The sequence below is a fragment of the Pyrus communis genome, chromosome 17 (genome assembly GCF_041283825.1).
Source record: "Pyrus communis isolate YQ-2024b chromosome 17, ASM4128382v1, whole genome shotgun sequence".
Lineage (NCBI taxonomy): Eukaryota > Viridiplantae > Streptophyta > Magnoliopsida > Rosales > Rosaceae > Pyrus > Pyrus communis.
In genome coordinates, this window is record NC_142581.1 from 7903956 (window position 1) to 7929961 (window position 26006).

General features: G+C 36.6%; 4 protein-coding genes across 6 annotated transcripts; 2 read left to right on the forward strand and 2 right to left on the reverse strand.

Annotated features, from left to right (window-relative positions):
* The first annotated feature begins 5134 nt into the window (after positions 1–5134).
* Positions 5135–7170, forward strand: LOC137708262 (Tetratricopeptide repeat (TPR)-like superfamily protein). Its single transcript, XM_068447303.2, has one exon. It carries the CDS (start codon positions 5408–5410, stop codon positions 6995–6997), a length of 1590 nt encoding a protein of 529 aa, XP_068303404.2. The 5' UTR covers positions 5135–5407; the 3' UTR covers positions 6998–7170.
* A 414-nt stretch (positions 7171–7584) lies between these two features.
* On the reverse strand, positions 7585–10046 carry LOC137708263 (3'-5'-exoribonuclease family protein). 2 transcript variants are annotated; one of them, XM_068447304.2, is made up of 8 exons: positions 9831–10046; positions 9472–9599; positions 9310–9366; positions 9129–9221; positions 8743–8821; positions 8528–8652; positions 8075–8218; positions 7585–7987 (listed from the first exon to the last, which is right to left on the reverse strand). In XM_068447304.2, exons 2-8 carry the CDS (start codon positions 9595–9597, stop codon positions 7748–7750), a joined length of 864 nt encoding a protein of 287 aa, XP_068303405.1. In that variant the 5' UTR covers positions 9598–9599; positions 9831–10046; the 3' UTR covers positions 7585–7747. The 2 variants fall into 2 exon arrangements, with proteins under 2 accessions (XP_068303405.1, XP_068303406.1); XM_068447305.2 differs by having other exon boundaries at positions 9472–9612; positions 9831–9972.
* Positions 10047–10190: 144 nt separating this feature from the next.
* On the forward strand, positions 10191–14381 carry ADA2A (ADA2 2A). Of its 2 annotated transcripts, XM_068447399.2 has the most exons (12): positions 10191–10404; positions 10520–10772; positions 11230–11295; positions 11416–11541; positions 11650–11725; positions 12008–12068; positions 12162–12217; positions 12328–12417; positions 12699–12918; positions 13208–13418; positions 13745–14017; positions 14109–14381. In XM_068447399.2, exons 1-12 carry the CDS (start codon positions 10352–10354, stop codon positions 14298–14300), a joined length of 1677 nt encoding a protein of 558 aa, XP_068303500.2. In that variant the 5' UTR covers positions 10191–10351; the 3' UTR covers positions 14301–14381. The 2 variants fall into 2 exon arrangements, with proteins under 2 accessions (XP_068303500.2, XP_068303501.2); XM_068447400.2 differs by lacking the exon at positions 11416–11541.
* Positions 14382–18659: 4278 nt separating this feature from the next.
* LOC137709142 (transcriptional regulator STERILE APETALA-like) lies at positions 18660–25149 on the reverse strand. The gene is made up of 2 exons (XM_088689729.1): positions 24795–25149; positions 18660–19805 (listed from the first exon to the last, which is right to left on the reverse strand). Exons 1-2 carry the CDS (start codon positions 25071–25073, stop codon positions 18675–18677), a joined length of 1410 nt encoding a protein of 469 aa, XP_088545855.1. The 5' UTR covers positions 25074–25149; the 3' UTR covers positions 18660–18674.
* Positions 25150–26006: the final 857 nt, after the last annotated feature.

The following is a 26006-nucleotide window of genomic DNA, read 5'->3' on the forward strand; positions in this document are numbered from 1 at the left end:
ATATACTCCTTATAACGAGCCGAAGACAATTATGCTTGGTGACTCACAAACAACTCAAGTGCTTGGAAGTAGTGAGGTTGATCTCAAATATACCTCTGGAAAGACTTTAATTTTGAAAGATGTACTTCATACTCCTTCTATGAGGAAAAATCTTATGTCGAGTGATCTTTTTAATAAGGCTGGTTTTAAACAGACCATGGAAATTGATCAATATGTAATCACCAAAAAGGGTGTATTTGACGGCAAAGGTTATGCTTGTGATGGCATATTTAAGATGAATGTTGAGAATGGTAATAAAGCTTCTATTCAGTTTATATGCTATCTTCTTTAAATTTTTCATATGCACGTTTTTATCATATAAATAGCAAATATGTAGGAATCATGAGCAGTTGAATTTAATTCAAATAGTTAAAAAAAGACTTTGAAATATGTGAAAGTTGCAGTAAGGCTAAAATAATTAAAAGCCTCATAAAAATGTTGAAAGAAATTCTGAATTTTTGGAATTAATTCATAGTGACATTTGTGAATTTGAAGGAATTTTAACTCGTGGGAGGAATAAATATTTTATCACTTTTATTGATGATTATTCCAAATATACTTATGTATTTGATGAAAAATAACAATGATGCTTTTAATAAATTTAAAGAGTTCCTCCTTAAAGTTGAAAATTAACTAGGAAGAAAAATTAAAAAAACTTCGGAGTGATAGAGGGAGAGATTATGAGTCTTTTGAGTTTAATTCCTATGTATAATCTTTAGGAATAATACATGAAATTACACTACCATATTCTTCTACATTTATGGCATAGCGGAAAGAAAAAAAATAGAACTTTGATTTATTTGACAAATGTTATGCTAATTGATTCAGGTGCTCATTCTAATCTTTGGGGTGAAGCTGTTTTAACTGCTTGTTATGTGTTGGACAGGGTGCCACACACGAAACCAAATTTGGGATATTTAACATTGTGGGGTTATTTAGCCTATGTAAGGTTAACTAATCCAAAAATGCCTAAATTGGGTGTCAAAGCTACTACTTGTGCTTTTCTTGGATATGCTCTAAATAGTACAGCTTATAGATTTCTTGATATTGAAAATAATGTTATTATAGAATTAGGTGATGTTATCTTCCATGAAGAAAAATTTCCTTTTAAACCTACAAATAGTGGGGGTCAACAAAATAATTCATATGAACCTTAATTATTCTTCTACTCCTAATTTTCAAGATGCAGAAAATATTGAGATTGAACCAAGAAGAGGTAAAAGAGCTAGAATTTAAAAAGACTTTGGCCTAGATTATTTTCTTTATAATGTTGAGGAAAATTCACTTAGTTCGAAAGATGCTTTATCCTCATCTGATGCTATTTTTTGGAAAGAAGTTGTAAATGATGAAATAGAAAAACTAATTTTTAATAATACTTGGAAATTGGTAGATTTACCACCAGGTTGTAAAACTATAGGGTGCAAATGGGTCCTTAGTAGACCTAGCATTCGTGTCGTGTTCCTCGTGTTCGAATGGTTTTTGTGTCATGCGTGATAGCTTAACGGCCCGTGTCATATAACACCAGTTAAAATAAACGGGTAATATGACCCGACTCGAAATTGACTCGTTAATATTATCAGGTAATATAACTCGACCCGTTACCGGTTAAGAAAAATATGCTTAAATCAATAAATAATGAAAACGAAAAATGTAATTTGACCCAAAAAAATGTAAAACATAATACTAAGTTAGTATATACATACCACATTGTCACATAAATATTACTTCAAAACATTTAAAAAATAAAAATAAATTAATTAATTAAAAAAAAGACATTAGTGCATACTACAAAATACAAATGTTCAAAGATGTGCAAAATGAAGAGAGTTGCATTTCAAGGTGAGGAACCTTGCACGTTTTTTACAATAAAACCCTTCAATTTTCATCAATCACCAAGGGAAATGGTTTTGCAACTTTGGCTTGATATATTATCTTCAAGAGTTATATTGATGTTTTTTTCACTAAGATTTTCCATAATCCATAAACTATAGATCTAAATTTAACCGTTGATTGCCCTTTTTATTTACACTCCATTTTGTCTCACCAAATTTTGTTTTTCTTTTTTCGGATTTTCTTTTTTGAAAACATGATCTCTTAAAGGATGCAAAAAGACGAACGGTTCGGATTGTTGATATTATGTTCAGAGTTTTACCATTAGTAAAAATATAGCTCGAAGTTTATAAAGTCTTTAGAAACTATATAACATCAACTCATATTTTAGTTAACCATAAGTATTGGAATGTCATATCAACGATCTAAACCGTTCATTTTTTCTATATCTGCTAAAAGATCACTTTTCAAAAAGGAAAATCTGAAAAATGAAATTGGGTGAGTACAATAAAGTGTAAAAGACAATGGACGGTTATTGACAGCTCATCCCTAATTTTACGATTTTATAAATTTTAAAAGAGTGATTTAACGAAAATGCCCTGGAGGTAAGATTGTTGACTTTTGTTGACCATCTTTTCATGATGAGTACGAGCTATTATTTTACCGTAACCTCGAAGTACTTGACGATACGAACGCATAGATGTAAGTGGAATCGAATTTGGAGTTACGATAAAGATTACAGAACTATGAAACTTAAGGGTGTTTTATGAAATTTGAGTGTTTGGGTATTTTATTATTTTAATATTTTATGAGTGGATATTTTAAGTATTTTATAATTTTTCTAGCTCGTGGGGCCCACACCCACACAATACAAGGGAAATTTTATTTGAACCCATATAACTTTTTTCTACACCCAATTTAAATTTTAAATGTGAAGTGTCTTTTTTATCATATTGTATATTACTGTAAAGTACAAGATAAAATTAACAATAAAACTAAAATGTATCAATAAACCCACTCTCAATAATCAAACCATTACTCTCACGCAATTTTTCTCTTACGTTCTATTCTTGCTAAAATCCTAAGATGCTCTCATAGAGAGTAAGCTCTTTTTGACAAATGGATATTGATTTTGAAGTTTTTGATCTTCTAACTAAGATATGAATTGATTTATGAATTTTTATTTTATGAACTCAAAGAAAAAATTCGATGTGCCATCGTTGGCGCATCTCAAGATATGATTTTCCTGCCGCTATGTAAGTCTTAAGCAGATGGACTCCCATTCCTCAAACAATTCTTTCAATCCCTCAAATATGGTTTGGCTTACAAAGGGTCTGAAGCATCGCAAGATAGCTTATATTGGTTGTAGCGGGGAAAGATTACGTGAACATTTTCCACACCCTTTGACCTCACCTAGATTAGAAGTGCAGGCATGGATGCTAATAAAAAAATGGTACGGCTCTTGTTGCTTCAGGGTTTCGTCATTTCTTCCGACTTTTTGAGGGCTTGCTCTGCCTTGTCAAAAAGCTCCGCGTTTACATAGATGGTAGCCAGGTCAAAAATATGTTGACCAACTGCATTTTTCTACATCTTGTGTTTCCATTTCCTCCAAGACTCTTTTTACTCCTTCAAAATCATTTAAGGCCACGTAGCTCTGCATCCATACATTATAAGTAAACACGCCAAATATGAAAGAGAATGAGCGAACTTAAACCAATGAGTACACGCCCCCTCCAAATGGTACTGCACTCTCAGTACCAAACAGAGAAGAGATGTTTGGTCTCTTGCACAAATTGACGGCCGGCACCTAGTACAAATGAACAAGAAGTTTCTCAATTCTCACCAGTTCTTTTGATTTCGATTTATATTTCTATTAAATCATGAAGAATTTGAAAGGAAATACGACAGACTTGATGGAAGGAGAGAACGTCAAAGAAGAAAATATATGCTTTGATTTTGATTTTCGTCTTTAGAAAATGGGTGTAAAGATAAATTTACATATTGAATTGGGTTTGTGAGGATAATTTAGATAGTAAATTTGGGTTTAAAATGATATTGATAGTTTAGCTAAAAATAATATGGGTGTAGATAGTAAGCTGAGTGTAGAAAAAAGTTGCATGAGTTTAAATAAAATTTCCCCAACTACAAATACCAACTATTGATTGGTTGGTAAAAAACGCATCTTAATTTAGATTGAAAATCCATTAATTAATATTTTCATGATTGTTTTAAAATATATAGTTTACCTCAAGGACTCGGATTAGGTTTATCATTGGATGAACTGCATTGCTGATATTGACTGTCATATGTGTAACAAAGTAAATTAACTAGAATCGGTGATTTTGTTGTTTAAATTAATGAGGATGTCTTAGGTTCAAAACACCATGTGTGCTTATTTACATTTCAATTTTTACAAATTTCTTTTCATAATAGTATAAATTTATAAAATTTGGCTAAATGATCAAGAAGTTTAATTAGAAGCGATGGTTTTTGTTATTTAAAATTAACGAAAGGTCCTAAGTTCGAAATGCTATGTGCATGTTTATTTTTCTTCAATTTTTACAAATTTTTGTTTGATTGTTAATTTATTTACTAGTTAGTAGCTATGTGAGTTGCTATTTTTAAACATATGTTCCAATTCAAGTCTCGTGTAGACTAAATTTTTAGACCAAATTTGCAAATAATATTACTTGTCATCAAAATGTTTAATTTAGTGTTCATTCATTACTTATACATGTCTTTAAAGACTCGAAAACATTATTATTTTTTTTTAGTCTTATATTGATGAGGTTAGTAAATAAGAAAAAATACATCACAATTTATACAAAAAACACTTTAAAACTCATAATCTATCTACTTGTAAGCCCGAAGTTTTTTGGTTTCCTTTCTTCAATACAAAATAAATTAGTTATTCCGTGTTTTTAAATTATTGAGTTTGAATTTTTTTTTTAAATATAATTTTATCGATATTTTACGTGTGAAAACAAATAATTTTTTTTATATAAAGTGAGGGCATATTTTTTGGCGTCGCCCCAGATCTCAAAAATCTCTAAACCGACCCCGATTATGAGACTTCCTTAAAACTAAAAACTAGAGGTCTCGAGTTCGAAACCTGCTGCTGGTGTGGAAACCAAACTTATAGCCAAGAAAATGCTGAAATACTTATGTGAATCTTTCCAACCTTCAAAATGAATAGATAACCGTAGCTTGTCACTAATTATTATTTTTTTTAAAAAGGAAAAAAACTTCAAAGCAACCCGAAATTATTCATTACTCCAGCAAAATTAATCAAATCTCAAAACACCAGTTTTCTGTTCCTTCTTCCTGTAGCTTCTGCTCGACATGGGAATCAATGCACAACCGTGCTCGCTTGTTGCTCGACGATTGTAATTGTCGAGTGCCTCAGTGAATCAGATAGCTAGAGCTCATTGCCCACCACTTTCTTCATCCTCTGCCCCTCCATCAAGGTTAGTAGGTCAGAAGTTGATTTGAACTCTCTAATCGATCCAAGAACTCAAACTCCAGAAAACTCAATTCGATGTACAAATTCCAAATTCGTCAGTTTTCGGGTTTGCCCAATTCGATTCCAAAAGAACCCACCTTTACAAACCCCACAATTTCTGGGAGTTTTGGGAAAAGGAATCGGAATCCGATCCCTATACCCCACAGAACGATTCCTGAACCCAAAGGGCAGGACCTTGATTTTGTCAATGTTGTAAGCAGCCATCTGATTCACTCTGATTGGGCTAAGCTTAATCCCTTATCGACCGGTCTAACTGCTTTTAGAGTTAAACATATACTGCTGAAAATTCAGAAGGATTATGTTCTTTCCCTTGAGTTTTTCAATTGGGTTGCTGCTCGAAACCCGAATGCACATACCCTCGAAACACATTCCATGATTCTCCACATTCTCACCAAGTACCGGAAGTTCAAATCCGCGGAGTTCATTTCGAAGAAGATTCTTGTTTCGGGCTCAATTGATTTGCCTTCCAAGTTGTGTGAGGCGATTCTGTATTCGTATCGGTTGTGTGACTCCTCTCCTCGTGTCTTTGATTCGCTGTTCAAGACTTTCGCGCATTTGAAGAAGTTTAGGAATGCCACAAACATGTTCTGCCAGATGAAGGAGTATGGTTTTTTCCCAACTGTTGAGTCTTGCAATGCGTATTTGAGCTCACTGCTAGGTTTGCATAGAGCGGACGTTGCTTTGGCATTCTATAGAGAAATGCGGCGTTGTAGGATTTCGCCCAATGTTTATACTCTTAATATGGTTATGGCTGCTTACTGTAAATCGGGAAAATTAGAGAGCGCTGTTGAGGTGCTCGAGGAGATGGAGAGCATGGGGTGTAGTCCTAGTGTGGTGTCGTATAATACACTGATTGCGGGACACTGTGATAAGGGTCTTATGAGTTCGGGTTTGAAGTTCAAAAACTTGATGGCGAAGAATGGATTGCACCCTACTGTGGTAACTTTTAACACACTTATTGATGGGTTTTGCAAGGCAGGAAAACTACAAGAAGCAAATAGAGTTTTTAGCGAGATGAAGGCCGCGAATGTGGCTCCTAATACAGTAACTTACAATAGTTTGATAAATGGGTACAGCCAGGCAGGTAATAGTGAGATGGGCACCAGGCTTTTCGAGGAGATGTCAAAGAACCGAGTAAATGCTGATATACTGACTTATAATGCACTGATATTGGGACTCTGCAAGGAGGGTAAAACAAAGAAAGCTGCATATCTGGTTAAAGAACTTGATGCAAAGCACTTTGTCCCGAATGCCTCAACCTTTTCTGCCCTTATTGTAGGACAGTGTGTCCGAAAGAATGCTGATCGTGCCTTTCAGTTATGCCAAAGCATGATAAGAAGTGGTCATCATCCTGATGAACAAACTTTGAAGACGCTTATATCAAGCTTCTGCGGTAACAGAGATTTTGAGGGAGCAGTCCAAGTCTTGGAAGAAATGTTAGAGAGATCTTTTGCCCTTGATTCAGGTATCTTATCTGATTTATGTCTAGGACTTCACCGATGTGGAAAAGAAGAATTGGTAAAGTCAGTATGCGGTAAGTTGGAAGCTAGACGACTCATGCCTCAAGGTTTTGATATGGCGAAGAAACTATCTACTCTGGATTAGAGGGTTGGAACTGAACATTTTTGCTTTTCGATACATGTAGATTTGTATACTGTTTGTACCTTTGAAAGAAAAGGTTCAGCAGTGTTTTCGATTAAACATGTTAATTTTTAAACTACTCTCTGTTCTTCGCTCGTCTTCCTTCCATCAGTCGTAAACTCTTGTCCAAAGTGCGATTGTTGAGCAACCGTACATGACTGTGTCCCAGCAATAGTTCTTCCCCTGGAGTTTTTTCGAGTCGCCAAATATCATTCGGGTTTTTAAACCGCACTTGAGAATTGAGATACAATACTAACGTTGGAAAGTTACATGAGTTCCATCACTTCCAATCTCATTCGTTACGTCCTGCTACAAAAGGAAATAAGGAAAGGCAATTAAGTTCAGATCATTCCTTCTTGTGGTGTTCCAAAATCATTCATTCTTGTGCTGTTGCCTCGAAAATCTGGGCCAAACTCTTCCGATTCTCGAGTTTCTGCTTCAGGTGGCACAACGATCGTGTAACTGCAAGTCGAACATTTGCATATGCCCAGTATGCTTTATCTATGAAAATATGTGGTATCATCCAATCGAGACCCAGAATGCAAAAGCTCTCAAAGCAACAACTCTCAACTCTTTAACAGCGTAAGGTGCCAAATGTGCGTACAACAAATCAAATGTTTTCATCAGCTCTGTGTAAGTATTGGAATTACAAATTTCATATAGCGAGGACCTGCTCGAACCACCTACTTAGATATATCAGAGATTCTAACTATGTTACGATTCATCTTCACCAGCTTCAGCAGCAGCTATCTGAGAATCCAACGTGTTTATCAGCTGCTCACTAACTGTTTTTGCCACAGATACCATGTCGAGAATGATGCTTGGATCTAGGCCTGCACCACCCCGTTTGGTCAACCCGCAGATGTGCCCTTGCCTATTGACAGAAATTGAAACAGCCGAGCTCATTTGTGATTCCTCTTCTGAAGTGGCATCCACAATGTAGTGCTTACCTACCTGAAAAATATATGCACATGATTCAGTACAGGGCAAAAAACATTTACAATTTGCCAAAGGACAGAAGAGATGGTTAAATTTTGTCACCTTTGTTAATGTAACTATGACAGGAACCTTAGATGTGTCAAATTGCAGAAACTCCTCGTCGCTTACATCAACCTCCGGTTGCTCATCCCCTGATGCACCAGCTGCAACATTTACTCTTGGGATGCCTGTATTGCTCAAAGCAGCCTTTGGGAACATCAGTTTTGTTTTCTTTCATTTTTTTTTTTTCTTCACTTTATTTGGAAACAGAAACAACAATTAAGTGCACTAATGTAACTCTTAATTCTTTTGCTAGCCACTAAATTTTGATGTGCAAACACTTTAGTGACTCAGTTGTCAAAATATACCTGCTGCCATTACAAGATACGAATTGTTGTAAAGACTGGCTTGCAAGAGCACTAAGCTTGAACTAGGAAATATTGGGATAGAATCATATTTACTAATTTATTTATGCTCAATGATTATGTAAGTAATGTGTAAAGAATTCTCAAGTACCTTTATAGCAGCACCTAGGGCATCTAGAAGATTCCCATCTGAACTGACAACAAGGCCGTCAACGTAAAGATCCCAACAGATCTTTCCTTCCACAACTACCAGAGAGGAGACTTCAATTCCAGCACCTGAGACAAACAAAGGCACCTATATTTTAACTCTGCAGTTGGATTCAAATACGTTCCACTGAGAAACTATTGCCAAAAGAGAACACAGACCAGATCCACTTTTACCACCCAAGAGGCAATGTCGAAGAGCCACCGAGAGTTCTGCTGACAGCTCCTCACCTCCTCTACCCTGCAGACATGTTTAAAAACAACAGCTTGACAATGAGTATAAACGCATTTGGTCCTACATAGGCAAAACAGACGTTCATCCTCTTGAATGGACCAGTAATTCATACACCAAACGGAGTACTTCAGATTGCCGAATGATCAATGAACGTAAACTGAGAGATAGTGCCTTCGTATTTTATCAGAGCGTGAATTCAAAATAAAAACAAAGTAGTACACAGTCTACAGGCTCATGAAGAAACCAAGATGTCTAGGAAACCTTAATTCACAGAGTAAAACATTAGAAGAAAACAGATGATCAAAGCATTAACCTCAAACATTGGTGCTGCAGTTGGACTGCAATCGACATTTATAAAGACCTTTCCTTTGTCAGGTTGCAGTGCAGTAGGCCTTCCAAGTTCAGCCTGCACTCGGTCAAAATTACCAGCAAATATGATATTACAAACAACAGCATGTAAAAGTATGAGCCTAAGATCAACACCATAACGATACCTTCACACTAGCAATGACATCCGTAGCCCCCATCCTGACCCTTGCCGAACCATTTGCCTGCGCAACGGCCACAAAGAACGGCAATTATAACTAAATAAGTAAAATTTCATGTTGCACAAAAAAAATGCACTAGTTTTAGTGAAAAATATGACAGATATTAACCTGGGAAATGACTCCAGTTTTGACATTGATGGGCCGAGGCGTCAATCTTTTTCGACCATCAGAACGAATGTCCTGAGCGATGCCGCCCTGTATAAAATGCTTTTCTCCTATGGATAGTCCCACCATTTCTGATATAATTAACTTCATAAATATCAAGAAAAAAAACTAATTACTGCAGCAATATATCACGTCTATAAATAATTAAAAAAGGGCACCAATCCTGAGTCTCGTATGTCAAAAGAGAAAATCTACAGTTTTCTCAATCAACGTCAACAACTAGGTCTAAGTAAAGGCAGCAACTTCGAATGAAAAATTGTCAACTTTTCAACGAATACTAACAAGCAAAGAGGAATAATTACCGAGCAGAGACAATGCTGACGAAGCCCTAATCAGTGACAGACGGCGGTGGCGGTGGTGGCGGTGGTGGCGGCGGCGTTGCTGCGGCTGAGAGAAAATGCAGAGGAAAGGCTGTAGGGCTTGGGGTTTAGGGATTCCAAAATCTGAAATTAGGGTATCGGCGAATTTCGCACCTGCAAGCGACTTACTGACCGCCTTTTTTTTTTTTTTTTTTTTTTTCTTTTAGCGGGAACAGCTTCCTCTAAAAACGACGAGGTTTCACTGGTAAATTTTCCCCAGGGAGACGCTCTATATAATCGACACGTGTTCTACACGAAATCCAACGGACTCTATATGCTCTGCGTATATCTTTCACAACCGTCAGATTAGTATACGATGACATGGCGCGCGCCCATCGTCGGTGAAGGCCATGAAACTCGAACCGAACCGAAAATTCCCAAATCTTCCACCTGTGAAAAATTAGGGTTTTTCATTTTCTAGGGTTTTGTATTCGGTTCGTCTCCCGGAAAATTTAACTGATCCAATGGGTCGGTCCCGCCCGGTTTCGCAGGCGGCTGTCGACAACCACAATCAGAGGTCAGTGCAATTTTTACCAATTCGCTGCAAATTTTCAAGCTTTATCAGTCGATTAAGCAATTTAAATTCCCAATTTCGTCTAACAGAAATTGTTTACTTTTTGTGTAATTTTCAGTAGGGGCAAAAGAAAGAGAACGGCTTCGGGGGCGGAGGCAGCGGAAAACAGCGGCACAGCTCAGAAATCTGTGGCCCAAGAAATCAGCGAACCGAAAGGAGCTTTCTACCATTGCAATTACTGCAACAAGGATATTTCTGGGAAAATTCGGATAAAGTGCGTGGTTTGTCCAGATTTTGACCTTTGCATTGAGTGCTTCTCTGTTGGAGCTGAGCTTACACCTCACAAATGCAACCACCCTTACAGGGTTATGGTCAGTCCCCTTTACATTTTCAAAGTTGATTTCTTTCTGGTACATTAGACTAGTTGAAATTGCTTGAAGAAATTTTGAATTTTTAAGCTTTGAGTATGGCTAGAGCTAATTTTAGAATTCGAAAATGTAAAAAAGGCGAGACTGGGATGACCTTCGTGTAAAATGCATTAAATGGGAAAAGATTGAATCAGTTTTCTGACCCGAATTGAATCTCTATATACTTATACTGCCTACAAATAAGAATGTTTTCCTCAGAATCATAGAATGCAAGCAACAGCCCCATTTAGATTCACCTCAAATCTGTATGTAAACATCTATGAGCAATTGTTTTTATTTGTATATAGAGTATTTTTCGAGCTTGTCCTTTCGTTTCATTAATAGGAGATGCTTTCAATATGACATGGAGTATTAATCAAGCATGCATATAATATTTGCTGACTTTTTGGTTTTTAAACAGGACAATTTGGCTTTTCCACTTATCTGTCCAGACTGGAATGTGGATGAAGAGATGCTACTGCTCGAGGTATTAAATATACTGATTTTTCTTTTTTCAATTCTTATGATAAACCTGTATCTTTTATTTTCCGGGTGAAACTAATAAATTTGTGTCGTGTATCACTTGTTCTTTGATCATGCTGTTTAGGGTATTGAAATGTATGGATTTGGGAATTGGACCGAAGTTTCTGAACATGTTGGAACAAAAACCAGACAACAATGTATTGACCATTATAAAGCTATTTATATGAACTCTCCGTTCTTTCCTCTCCCAGTAAGACCAGTGTTCTAATTAATGCATGTCCCCACACATGTGATATATACACATATAAATTTATAAAACGCAGAAATTATTACTAATAGTCTTCATGATATCCCTTAGGACATGTCTCATGTTATGGGAAAGAGCAGAGAGGAGCTTCTTGCTTTGGCTAAGGGGTCTGATGAAATCAAGAAAGGTTAGTTTGCAATGATTTCTTATTAGCTGATGCCTGAAAGCAGCTGTGTTTTGGTGTGTGATTCATGATTTAAGATGCTTCAATTGGTTAATATGGAACCATTCAGTGGTTTAAGTGATGCATGCTTGCTGAATATGGTGAATGGTGATCTTCTATTATGCAATTTGTATCCAAAGGATACACGAATTGTTTTCCAATGCTATGTGTTATTTGTTTGTCATAGATGACAATCCTTTGGATTAATTAGAATGTCTGGCTCATCTGTTTCCTTTTTCTCTGCAGAAGTTCCCATGCTTGTGGAGATTACACTGAAAGAAGTGTCTCCCTTTTCTGCAGAAGTCAAGTATGGTATTTTTATTATATTTAGTTCCCACTTTAGGTTCAAGCACTTGTTCCATATCTTCTTTTTAATTTGTTTCTTAATTTTCTTGATCAGATGTGAAGAATCAAAAAAGAATCCAGCTTCCCAATCGTCATCCAACTCAACTGCTGGTACACCAGCCAACATATTTGAGGCAGTTTTTAGCAATCTCATTTTTGTCATGTGTGGTTACCACCAGTTAAGCATGCCTGGAAGTGTCTGATTTTCTGTTTTGCATCAGATGTTGCCAAAGGGTTGGTCCCAGGTGCTGTAAAGAAGGCATCCAACAAAAAGCAGATTAAGGACGAGACTAAAGTCAGTAAAGTGGAAGGTATGGTTTTATGGTTACTTCCTGTATCACAATTATTGTACATGTACTGCATCATACGCATATCTACTTTTAAATGTCTTTAGAATTTCACTAACTGACTTTTTTCTTAATTGTAAGAAGCATTAGTTATGTATATCCACAAAACTTTATTGCCCAGAAGTTTTTTCCCCCACAGAATAGTTCTTGTCACTCAAATATTCATGTTATAGTTGATACATATTCATATATTATGGATGTGTCATGTATTTGGTTTAAAGCTCAGTTTTATGTATTATTAACAGAAACACAGGTTGACCGGAGCGTTGGAGAAAAAAAACTGAGGAGTTTAGGGGAAGAGGGACCTATTACAGAATTCAGTGGCTATAATTTCAAGAGGGAAGAATTTGAAACTGAATATGATAACGATGCTGAGCAGATTCTGGCCGATATGGAATTCAAGGATACTGACACTAATGCTGACCGTGAATTGAAACTACGAGTTCTGCATGTCTACGCAAAAAGGTATTTATATGGCAACTTTGATAGATTAAGGCTGATAGGTCTATTTTCAAGTTCAAAGCAATTTTAAGGAAGGGAACAATCTGAAGTTTTAACAAGATGAAGTGATTATTTTCGTTACGTTCAGAAAATTTATACAGAATTCTATTTCTGTCATAATTATTGCAACACATTATCTCATACAAGTGATACTGTATCTCATCACGTAACAAGTTAGCCTTGCTGTCTGATTTTCCCCTTTTTTCCCTTTTTTTCCCCTTGTTATACTCAATTATATGTGGGAATTTGGCAGGCTTGATGAGAGGAAACGTAGGAAGAATTTCATACTTGAAAGAAATCTGCTTTATCCCGACCCTTTTGAGAAGGGCCTCGCACCTGAAGAAAGAGAAATATACAAGCGCTTCAAAGTTTTCATGCGGTTCCACTCAAGTGAAGATCACAAGGAATTGCTTAAGAATATCATTGAGGAACAACAGATTGTCAAAAGAATACAGGATCTTCAGGTCTGATGCATGCCTCACACTTGACTTGTATTTCTATTACCTTATTTCCCTCTCTATACTGTGGGTTGCTCTCTTTGAGTAAATAACGGGAACATGACTACATTATGTTTGTCACGTTCTTTTACATGATTTGAATTAAAAGTACCGTGGCTTCCCACGGTTAATGTGACTAGTTCAAATTACCCCATAATAAACCCACTCAAACTCAGTTACCTTTAACTTCCCATCACCAGACAAACTCATTTTGTTAGTTCTCTAGGACCGTATAATAAAAACGACCATGTTGCATAGTGTCTTCTCAAATTTTTTTTGCACTAACTATGCAGGAAGCTCGAACTGCTGGCTGTAGGACAGCTTCTGACGCCAGTAGATACCTTGAAGAGAAGAGGAAGAAGGAAGCTGAAGAAAGTGCCCTAAGGATTAAGGAAAGCTCACAGGCTGGTAAAGGCTTGCAGATCAGCCCTCGGGGATCTTTCAAGGGATCCACAGTTCTGCATCCCTTCAGCAAGGACTCATATTTAACTACGCAAGCTATTTCAAGCTCCTTGGATTATTGGGATGTCACTGGGCTAGCCGGGGCTGATTTACTCTCCGAAGCCGTAAGAACGCCAATCTCAACGGGATTTTTTTTTTTTTCTTTTATGCGCGAAATTATGTTTTATGATTGTCAATGTGGCGTAATACATGCAGGAACGAAGACTTTGCAGTGAGATCAGAATCCTACCTTCACATTATCTCAACATGCTGCAGACCATCTCCATAGAGATTGTAAACGGCAATGTTAAAAAGCAAGCGGATGCCCGTAGCCTGTTTAAGGTTGAACCGAGCAAAGTCGATAGGGTTTACGACATGCTTGTGCAAAAGGGAATGGCTCAAGCATAGTTAGGTCTCCAATCCTGGTTCTTGTAATCCTGTACGGTTCTGTTTGTTGATTGAAAGGGAAGATCCCATTTCGTTCACTTATCATCGCATGTCCTTTAAAATGCTTCAAAATCCCAGTTTGAGTACATCTCCTGAGAATGTGGCACAACAAAAATGATTCCGTGCCTACTGTCGTATACAACTAGGGATTAACCAAATACAGGAACTTATAGTCATAAAGCCGATAAGAATGCCTCCCTCATTTACATATTTATCTTTAATACAAGCGATAATAGGGACGGGTTATCACACTTTTGCTCTTGTTTATGTTAATGAGAAATGTTAAAAAAGTTGTAAATTTATGCGCAAATGGAAGGAAATTCTAGCAAAGTATCAAATATCAACGTTGTAGGTGAAAATGAAAAACAATCTCAAAAATAAGAACACAAAAGAATTAATGTGGTTTGACTTAAAGCCTACGTCCACGGGCGAAGTATAGAGAGGAATTTCACTAAACAAACGGAGATTACAAAAGAGTATTTAAACACTCACAACCCAAATCCTATTAAACCAAACGAGTAGAGAACCCAAAACAAACGGAGAAGATTCTCTCAAATTGCTCTCTTAACTCACAAACTTACAAATTGACTCTCACCAAATTGCCACATGAATAAGCCACACTAAATAAACTAACCCTTATGTCTTATTTATAGAGCATAGGACTTGGGTTTACATGGGAATCCTAATAGGAAGAAAATCCAAATCCTAATCAAATAGGCAATAAACAAAATCTCTCCACCAAGAAAAGGTAAACCAACTAAGAAGTCAAAATCCAAACCCAAATAGGACACTAAAGCGAAATAGCTAACATGTACCTAATTTCGAGACACAAAAACCCAACAAAAAGGCTCAAAAGTGTGACTCTCTATGAATTTTCTGTCACCTTATGTTTTTTGCACAATGTTTTATAATGTTAACACGAAAATTAACGTTAAACTGTGAGGTGGCAGAGTCTTCTTAGCATTTCTTTTATGTTAATTAGGGTGTAATCAACACATCAGCTAGGAACGCATAATAAATTAGCAAAGGGAGCTTATTATCACTCTTTTTGACCTCTCGTACATCTTTATATTTTGGGTCATGAGATTGAATAAATCTGAACACAATAGATAGTATCAAACAAGTAATGTGCACTAAGGGTGGGCACGGACCGAGCTGGGCTCAAATTTAGAGAAACCAGAACCCACCCGCTTTAATCTATAACAAGGCGAGCCGAGACAGGTGGAGGGATTTTGAGTTTTGGAATCGAGCATAACCTAACCCGTTTCAAACCGGCCGGTTCATGGTTCCTATTACATTTATTTTTGAAAGTTTTAACGAAAAATTCGCGCTACTTTTCACTTTTACGAAAAATAATACTTTTATAGTAAAAAATCAAACTTGATAATATTCACTTTACCTTTAATTTTATCCTTTATCTTATCGTTAAAAGTGAAAGTTTACGGTAGTTATTTTTATTTTTTCGTTAGCACAAAAATAACAACGTCGTTCAAGTCGTCTTCCTCAGTCGTCGAGCAATCGCTTCCTCCGTGATAACCTAGATGCTCAAATCGGATGGCGCCGGAATGCAGCTCAGACCGTTCAAGTCGTCTTCCTTAGTCATCATCTTCATCGATCTAGAACTATAAAACCCACCCAACCAACACCTACAAAATCCCAAAACCTGAAAACATAAACTGACTAGGTCAAATCGGGTCCTGTCGTACTCAAATGCCTTGTACCACTGCATCGTCTTCCCTGTCACCGTTTGTGCTGCTCATGCATCTCTGATTCTCTGCAACTTTTGGATGATGGGAGGGATTGCAATCGATTGAGATGAGAGGGACCTCGATCGATCGATGGAGACGACAAACTCAATCGATGAAGAACAAACAGAGACGAGGAAGGAGCAACGATAAACCGACAGACAGAAAATGGACAAAGTCGTGAGGTCCGATATCGAGAGTCGTGAGAGTTAGATTGGAAGAGAGATCGAGAAACTCTTTAGTTCGAATAAAGTCGTGAGGTTTGTGTGTTGTGTTGTGTCTGTGGGAATGAAAGGTGGACGGTGGAGATTAAATGTGCTGATGGATACAATTCAGGTCGGGGGTCCGTGTCATTAAATATTAGACCCTTCCCGCCCTATAATTTACAAGGAGCCGTCCTGTTTTCTGTATAAACTATTGGACCCGCCCCGGATCGCTTGTATCCGTCCCAATCTGCGAGTCCAAGATTCATTTGCCCACCCTTACAGTGCACCACAAAAAGATGTGTTTGTCATTTCCCATCGGTAAAAGATTCATGCAGCAAAAAAAAATTCAGTCATTGTACTTGACTTTTGAACTTCATGAATTTTGAATTTACAGCTTGTACTAGCTTTTGACCCATGCATGAGGTAAGAAGAAGAATCCACAATAATAAAGAGAGAGAAACAAAAAGAGAAGCCCTAATATATTCACTATTCACTCTACAAAATATAAGTGGAGTTGGATTATCTCTCCTCTTTTTTTTTTTCCCTTTCTTCTTCTCCTATTTGAACGGTCATAGTTAAATTACGTCAACATCTTATATTAAATTTTTATAAAAAAAAGAAAAATAAAATAGAAAATATGAGATAAGGGAATGGAAAGAGGAAAAAAGAAATATAAGTCAATTAAAATCAGAAAGCAACCACTCAGACATATAGGCTATAGCTCCAGAACCTGAACAAAACTAGACTAAAAAGAAAGAAGAAACAACTTGTACAAAAATTGAAATAAAAAGGGGTCATCTTTTGCGTCTGGCGCCAGGTGGAACCCCTCTCTCTCTGTCTCTGTCTCTCTCATAAATCACTCTGCAGCATATCTAATGATATCACCACCCAAGTCAAAAGTACACTTCTTATGTCAGTTTCCTTGCTCCATTACAGTACATAAACCCACAGGCCACAGAGTCTCCATTTTGCTTTCCTCCCTCCCTCCTCTGCATGCCTTGTTTTGTCACTCTCACCATCTCCCAATACCCTATTTACCCATTTTAATTATTTTGTTTTCATTAATCCCCTTAACAAAGTTTTGTTTCTTTTTTAAAAACGACCATCTATTACAAGGGAGAGGATTTTCTATCCTTTTATTCTTATTCCTTTTTCACACATTATTTTTTATCTTATTATCTCTATAAAAAAAATTAATATAAAATGTTAACGTGGCTTAACCGTGACCTTTCAAATAGGAAGGGATGGAAAGGTAGAAAGATTAGGAGAGTAGAAAATCTTCCTCTCTATTATAAACTACTTCTGCATATGTGCATGGAAAGATTTCAACTAGCTCATATGTAACGGAATAGGGGCTGATAGATTGTTCCGTTCAACCTGATCCAATACGCGTCTACTTAATGACACATTTGGTTGGAAAAGAGGCATGATGGACTGTTTATATCAATCTGACTTAGACTATTTCCAACTCTTAGGTTAAAATCTAAGATTTAGATTTTAGTCTTAACCTAATCTTTCTCCAACAGTTGAAGCCTAAAATAAATTTTGAGTTAAAACTTAAAGTTTGGACAAATTTAACCCAGAATTTAGGTCAGTTTTAAAAGGCTGGCACATCGAAATTTAGGTTTTAAACTAATCCAGTCCTTTTCCAATTGTTGGAACTAAAATAAGTTTTGAGTTAAAGCTTAAAACTTAGGCAAATTTAACCCAGAATATGATTAAATCCAATGGTGAAAGAAAGATTTAACGAGATCAAATATGATCAAATCTAATAGTATAAATAAAAATCTAAGGGCCCAAAATGGAATCCAACAACTCAAACAATTAAAAAAATTATTTAAATCAAAATTCACCCAAAAGGCCTATAAATACACTTTTCATGGGGCCGGTTTAGTAAATTTGTAATTTTTATCAAAATCTAGATATTTTTAAGTTACAATGTTCACAAAAATATATTATGATAATCTACATAAATTTTATTTTAAAAAAAATTACCATAAAATAATTTTGTATAAATTTATTCTTTAACTTAAAACCATTAAAGCAAAAAATCTATATTAAAACCTCTAATTTTTTAATTAAAAATTTAAGCTTTAACTCTAAACATTGAAGTTGAAATTAATACACGTCTACTCACATATTTGGTAAGAAAAGAGGCGTGACAGCTTGTTCACGACCCTAACCTAATACACGTTAACTTATATATTTGAAAACTGCATGATGTGATAATTGATCAGTCAAGCATATCAATCAATGATTATATCTTCATTGAATTTTAATCAAATACATTATCACATTTCACATCATGTGATACTCCAATGTCTGGTAAATCTAACATTACTCTATATCAAAGTTAAGTTTAACCCCCTCTACTAAATGACTAATCAATCTGCTGCACCGAAGTCCCAAAGGTGCAGTCTCGTACCCCCCGAACCCCACGAACACGCTGCGACATGTCGTTCATCGCATACCAAAGCGTTCACTTCCCCAATTCTCTCCCTGAAACTGTACAGATAGGCCCCCCTCTCCGCCTCCCACACCCTCACCACCCCACCGACGCACATTAGCGCGCATCCTTCGTTCATGCACCCCATCACGGCCATCTGCGCCGCCCCCCTCACGTTAAACCTGCACACCTCCTCCTGAGTGTCACTCCAGCGCACGCTAGCCAAACCCCTCCTCCCCACAATAATGTATGCCGACCTGCTCACGTCAGCCGCTGCCACAATTATCCCTCTCCTATACTCCTCCTCACTCAACACAATCCCCTGATTCGCCAGATCGAAGACAATCACACGCGCGCTCGTGCACGCCACGGCCGTTTCCCGACTGGTGACTCGGACTCGGCCCACGGACTCGTTCATCTCCGTCAGCATGTGCCACCCCATCACGGCCTCCGGATCCGTCAACGTCCCGCCGACAAAAGTCAATTGTTCAGTCAAACCATCCCAAATGTGAAACGTCCGACCCGGAACTCCTGCGTACAGCCCGACCCACCATCTTTCGGATCCGGTGAAGTCAACCAAAACGCCGTCGTTTACTACGTCACCCAAGTGGGCCCTACGAGTGACCTGCGGGCCGTTTATGTCCGCCACATGGATGTCTCCGTCCAGCGTGGCGAAGGTGAGAGTAAAGTTTGTTATGACGATGCCGGTAACGGCGCGGGAGAAACGGCCGAGGCGGTCGCGGAGGTGGGGACGCAATGTGCTGACATGCAGGCGGGTGGCCAGGTCGAAGAGGCGGACGGCGCCGTCGGCGAAGCCGCAAGCTAGGTGGGCGTCGGAGAGAGCGAGGCAGCGGCAGGTGAGGCCGTCGGGGTCTTCCACGTCGGATAGGTCGAAGTCGAGGGTCGTGTGGGCTGACCTCCGGGTCCGGAAGTTCGTGGCCGTCCGATGCCAGTAGATGTACTCGTCACGCCACGTGTCGCGGATGAGAATTGTCCTGCCCCAGATACGGCCGGTAAGGTGATGCCAGAGAAGGTCAGAGCGCGAGACGGCGCGCCACGTGGAACAAACCTGCACATCGGAAAAAATGTCACGTACGCGATGACTTTCGGTATGTAGGTTACTCGTTCATGCACTGCATGCATTTCATATTGTACGGAAATATGAGAATTAAAACGCAGAGCATAAGGAAGTGTTATTCATGTACTTCATTTTTACTTTCCACATTTTTATTAATTTTTATTTATTGATTTCTTTAATCCATCTAATTTATCGATCGAAAATTATGAGTATATAACGTAAAAACTAATGTATGTATAGCACCACCCGCACAGCAGATGGCTTCTCTATTTTTTATGCATGAAATAAAATTAAAATTTTAATATAAACATATATTGTAATCTAATTACATGTGGAAAGATGGGCACGCATGCATGAGTAGGTAGGATAATGTGTATTTAAAAGAGGGGTCGGAATCTATGGGTATTTAATAGTGTCAGAATGATGGGGTATGTGTTTTAACCAATTAAAAGGCAGTTAATGGAATGGCACAAGGTAATTAATTAACCACCATAAATTAACCCCAAATTCTATACAAGCAAAAAGAAACAAGTACAATATTACAATCATAATCAAGGACAAAATCTCTTTCATATCACTAATCAACTTGGTACGTGCAGTATTATTCAATTTGTTTAACCAATTATAGATAAGAGGCAAGCAGAACCCCAACTTAAATAATTCTTCTGATATAAAAATAAAACAATACATAATCAAAGACCTAGATCCCTTTCTAATCACTAATTAATTATGTGGGTTGAGTGCTTTTTGGGATGTTAGCAAATATTAGCTAGGGCAAACAACACAGGGTGGAAAGGGAAGAGAAGCAAATGCAAAACCCTAGACACAGACGGAGCAGAAAGTTGATGCCATGCGCGTAAACCCTAGAGAGACAGAGAGGACCTTGAAGGTGGAGCCCGAGGGCAGGCAGCTCAGCTGGCAATCAGCAGAGCGAGAAAAAGAGTAAACAGTATAGGGAGGAGAGTGGCAGGGTACGCAGTAGGAGAATAGGGGCTGTGGGAGAGTAAGAGTACTGAGGAAGAAAAATCGACCAGTAAAAATAGTGAGGAAGAAAAGACATCGGCCAGAGAGATGTCTAAAAAAGGTGTCATCTGTGTGGTGTACAGTTACTGATGAATAATTATCATTTCATCACTCTGCAAATCTCTCATCTGCCTCCCCTCCCCCCTCTCCTCTTCTGTATCTGTACGTATTCTGTACATAATCTTGCTGCCTGAGTGCTTTATGAGCTTTATTTGATAGGAGGAGGATTCTCTCTGATTCTAATTTCTATTCCCTTCTCTTTATTTATACTTGAACTCCTATTTGACTCTCTAATTCTAATTTCTATTCCCTTCTCTTTATTTATACTTGAACCCCTATTTGAAAAAATTCAGTTAACTCACTTCAATATTTTATATTAAATTTTTTATAGAGATAATAAAATATAAAATAAAGTGAGAACAATATTTTATATTAAATTTTTTATAGAGATAATAAAATATAAAATAAAGTGAGAAAAAAAAGAGATGAAAATAAGAAGAAAGAAAACCTAACTCCTTATTTGATATATCGATCCAGCCGACTATCATGGACACTGGAGACTGACACCTCTCACTCTCTTGTTCTCTCTTCCTCTCTCCTTTTATTAATTATTACTCAATCCAACGTATACCTTACAAGAAGCAAAGTACAGGACTATAAAGTACAGGACTATATTCGTTTGCATTCCACGAGATAATAAGAGATTTTCTACAGTTTCTTTGTAACAGTAACTAAAATCGATATATTAGAGAACTTGGAACTCCACGTGAGCACACTATTGTTTGTAGCAGTAACTGAAATAGATATATTGGTTTTTCTCTCAAATTATTGTTCAGAAATTCAATGAACAAAATCTAACGAATTACACTTATCCTGGAACTTTGTATACAGATATATAAATACATAAAAACTTGTTCATCGGACTTTGATTTTAACACTTTCGAATATCATTATATATTCATGAAAAAACATAGCTAGGGACCATGAAAGGGACAAAGATCGACCATCTAGATAACTAATCATGTGGTCCATGGAGGAAACATGTACCTAGCTAGCAAGGATAATAAAGCTATAAACAAACATACACATACATCTTGACATAATAAAAACATAGGATTGCAAATTTTGCGTACTTCCCCACGTATATTTGGCTTTCATTTCCAAGAAAGGTGTAGCCAAAGCCTGTCCCGTTAAAAGCAGAGAATCTTTTCATCCCCACCCCTACTTTCTTTGACTCCTCTAAATCCCACCCGTGCGTGCACTACTCATGCACGTTTTCCTGCTCTAATTGGATCTTCTTTCCCTTTTCTTATCTTTTTTAGTTTTTTTCTTGCTTTTGGAGACTGGATCATGTACTTGTTCTCGGGTAATGGTTTCTTGCTTACTGTGTAACTTATGATATTATTTTATGTTCACAAAAATACTGATCTATATGAAGATTTTCATGAGGAAAATTCCGTTTTGCAGAAACAGAAAATAGGTAGGTTGGCGTCGCTGTATGACACCACAAAACGGGATCAGGCTCCTAAACGGGCTTGTATGTCATCTATTCGATCAAAAGAGCACTCTGTTTCACATAGTTATGTAATTTACGTATGTCTGCATACATGTTAGGTGTGACAAAAGAATTACACTTTGTTACGATGATTGCAACTTTCTTTTTAATCTTAGAAGAGTATATACTTCAAAAATATTTTTAGAAAGAAGGGTGAAATTATTTTAAAATTTTAACTTACTATATATTAATCAATTTTATCACCTTAAGCTAGGGTCCCAAACAGTTTTCAGACATTCAAAAAAGGGCAAAGCAAAGAAGAGTCTTAAAAGACGAACAAAAGGGAAAAAAACAATGAAGCAAACACAGAGAAATAATAAGAAGTCACCGGATGGTATTGCATTGCATGTTAGTAAGAGACAAGCACACCTCTGGAGTTGACAAGTAGACATCAGCTTGTAAACCAAACAAGCATTGGGTTCCGTTTACCAAAAAAACAAAAAAAAACACAAGCATTGGGTTCCATGTGCTTTATGGCATACGCCACTTGCATCGCTTGCATGCAAGGTTTTTCGACATGGCACCCATCAACTGTCAGAGATCCGAAAAATTTTTAATTGTAATGAGACACGTATTTTAATAAAAATGATAAGAAATTTTATTTTTTAAATTATTAAATTTTTAACACATATATCTCATTATTTATTTAATAACACATGATGCATTATTTCGTGTACCGAAAAATCTCTCTAGATGTATCATTTCGTGTACCAAAAAATCTCTCTAGAGATCTCTACATCTCGATTTATGCATATCTACCTCCCTCATATAGAAAGTCGTTTGGATTCACATCAAGCTCAAGGTCTTTCTCTTTTTACGATTTAATTTGAATTGTTTACGTTTTCTAGGGCATGAACTTCGACTTGAAATTCCTTTCTAAGATTTTACATTACTTTCATCCATAGCATTAATAATTGAATTCATGTGATTGCCATGATTTTTTTTCTTTTTTTTTTAACCTACTGTCTTTCAAGTTCAAATTTTCAAATTTTTCATCTTCCACTTAGTCTACTTTAAGATTAGTTTAGACTTCAGTAGTAATATTCGATTGTAATACTATTTAAATCCAGTAGCATTTTGTTTTGTAACTTTTTAAATGCCGAAAACATAATATTGCAAGTGTTAAAAACAAAAATTAGAGAGAAAAATAAAAAACAAGATAATGAATTTTTGTACGTTACTGGCATGAACAATTTTGTACTTTAAATTCCAATTTAGTCTGAAATAAAGTGCACTATAATATTCTTGCATATGGTATTGAAAAACTCAAAAAAAAAAAAAAAAAAAAAAAACAAAAGAGGACATTAATGGCTATCGCAGCGAAACTATAACTGCAAAGAGAAACGTTAGCTAGATATAGAAACGTGCAGTTTTTGTACAATCAAGCCTCAGGTACTCAGCTTCCTAAATTTTGCTATATGATTCCAAACACTGGTAAGTGATAAAACCAAGCTTTAAGGGGTCCCTATCCGAGACAAGAAGAAGAAGAAGAAGAAGAAAGGCATCCCAACAAAAATTTGTAGAAAAGCTCAGTCAAAAAAGCAGAGAGGGAGAGAGAGAGAGAGAGAGAGAGAGAGAGAGAGAGATTGCTAGAGCTCGAAAGGGTTACATGCTAATAAAGGGAAAGGAAAATTAAAGCCAAAAGAACCCTTTTCCGTTAGATTTGGAAAGGGAAGGGAAAAAAAAAAGTAGTGCAGAAATAGCCACATTTTTGTGAAGTGGGAAAATCCAAAGAAGCTTACACAATCCCCCCTTCTTGTGAAAGGGACATTAATTATTGTTGCATAGAAGAGAACGAGAAAACGACCCTTCAAAAAAGCAGTTACTTTCTGAAGCAAAACAGTTTCTTCTCTCGGATGCTCATAGCTAAACCAAGTAACAAACTAAAGTATGCAACAGTGTCCATCTCTCCGACTAAACTCGAATCTTCCTCTCCGTAGTTTAAATAAACCCGATACGAATTTGGTAAGGAGGACTAGAACAAAACCCAGAACTCGTTGTACTCGTTTATAGGTGATCACCAACAAAAACAAAACACCAAAAACCAAATGTTTTCTAGTTTTTTTAATATTTTTAGTTTTTTTGGGGAACCTCAATTGAATTAAATTTGGTCTGGCAGCAGAGTCTTCTTCTAGTGTGATAATACATATGATGCCCTTTGACTAGACTAATATTTTGTCCATTTTTGGAACAAAAACCATCAGTTTCTCAGTATACCTAGTCGGATTCTAACGCAGCTTACCATGCCAAAGACTTCCCAAATAATCAAATTATACCATAAATTTTCATATTTCGCATTGCTACACAATTTCTAAATCAAAAACCTTCATGTGTAATTAGTCAATTTACTAAAAAGATGGGGTAGAGTGTTAATAACTGTTAAATTTTATCAGAAAACGCACCTGAAACACGTTAGCAAGGGCAGGAGCAGCGGCAAGCCGTCCGACGTAGCGGGAGGCTTCAGTGGCAACTTGGGCAGCGAGAGCTTCCACAAAAGGCTCAGGCCAGACCTCGTTTACGGCACGTCGTCTGGAAGAGGATGGCCCTTCGAAATCACCACCTCTTTGTACATTGCTAGGGCCAGCTCCATTGGCACCATCGTCTCCATTTCCATCATGGGATGTGGAGGAAGAGGAAGATGATGAAGTTGATGATGGAGCAGAAGAGTAAGAGGTAGACATGAAGGAAGGGGGAAAAAGGTGGGAGAAGAAGAAGAAGCTTGCTATAAAGGACACCAACAATTAAAGGAGGGAGAGAACACTTGAGAAACGACCACAAGGACAAAAACACAATTTAAGTGAGGGACCCAAGAGAGGGTCTTTGTGATTCTTGGATATATATATATATATATATATATATATACACTCGCATCCTCTCTCACCGTATCAAATAATCTAAAATATAAACAATGCTTTTTATTTTATTTTCTTTTCTTTTTTTGAAGTATAAATAATGCTCTGTTGAGAGGAGGAACAATTTTTTTGACAAGACGCTATTATGTCGTTGTACTCGCAGCAATACAAGTCATTTTAGATGTACTTACTTTTTTGTCCAATTAACGAGTAATGTTAGGTGAATTAAATTTGAAGATTAAATTTGTAAATCAAATGATATGAAAATTAATTATTAAATTATTACTTAAGTGTTAATTAACGTGTTTATTTCTTATTGATGACAAACTATTTAATTTACAAATTTAGTCTACTTAACACTACTCCCAATCAATTATGATTACAATAATGCTAAAGAGACTAAATTTAGAGACTAAATTTACAAGCTAAATTATGTGTCACCAATAAGAATAAGCATGTTTGTCTACGTTTAAGTAATAAATTAATTATCAACTTCCATACCCTTTAGTTTTCAAAATTTTGTCTACAAATATAATCTCATTAGCATTACTCTTGTGATTAACGTATTTTTATCCTAAAAATGGTATAATTAAAATTTTTTTAATCATTGTTTAAAGGTCATTCTCCAAAAATTAAAACAAGGTGAAGATTGTTTAATAATAATAATAATAATAATAATAATAATAAAATAAACAAAAAAAATAAACAAAAAGAGAGAAAGTAAATTCGCTATAGAAATCATAAAGTATTTATTTTATAGTT

Excerpts from the sequence above, each read along its gene's own strand:
- LOC137709142 (XM_088689729.1), bottom strand. The coding sequence starts at position 25,073 with ATGTCTACCTCTTACTCTTCTGCTCCATCATCAACTTCATCATCTTCC. Across the intron at positions 19,806-24,794 it reads CCCTTGCTAACGTGTTTCAG|GTTTGTTCCACGTGGCGCGC; the intron begins GTGCGTTTTCTG and ends TCCGATGTGCAG.
- LOC137708262 (XM_068447303.2), top strand. The coding sequence starts at position 5,408 with ATGTACAAATTCCAAATTCGTCAGTTTTCGGGTTTGCCCAATTCGATT.
- ADA2A (XM_068447399.2), top strand. The coding sequence starts at position 10,352 with ATGGGTCGGTCCCGCCCGGTTTCGCAGGCGGCTGTCGACAACCACAAT. Across the intron at positions 11,726-12,007 it reads GTCTGATGAAATCAAGAAAG|AAGTTCCCATGCTTGTGGAG; the intron begins GTTAGTTTGCAA and ends TTTTCTCTGCAG. Across the intron at positions 12,218-12,327 it reads GTCATCCAACTCAACTGCTG|ATGTTGCCAAAGGGTTGGTC; the intron begins GTACACCAGCCA and ends GTTTTGCATCAG.
- LOC137708263 (XM_068447304.2), bottom strand. The coding sequence starts at position 9,597 with ATGGTGGGACTATCCATAGGAGAAAAGCATTTTATACAGGGCGGCATC. Across the intron at positions 8,653-8,742 it reads GGGTGGTAAAAGTGGATCTG|GTGCTGGAATTGAAGTCTCC; the intron begins GTCTGTGTTCTC and ends TGTTTGTCTCAG. Across the intron at positions 8,219-8,527 it reads CCCTAGGTGCTGCTATAAAG|GCTGCTTTGAGCAATACAGG; the intron begins GTACTTGAGAAT and ends ATGTTCCCAAAG.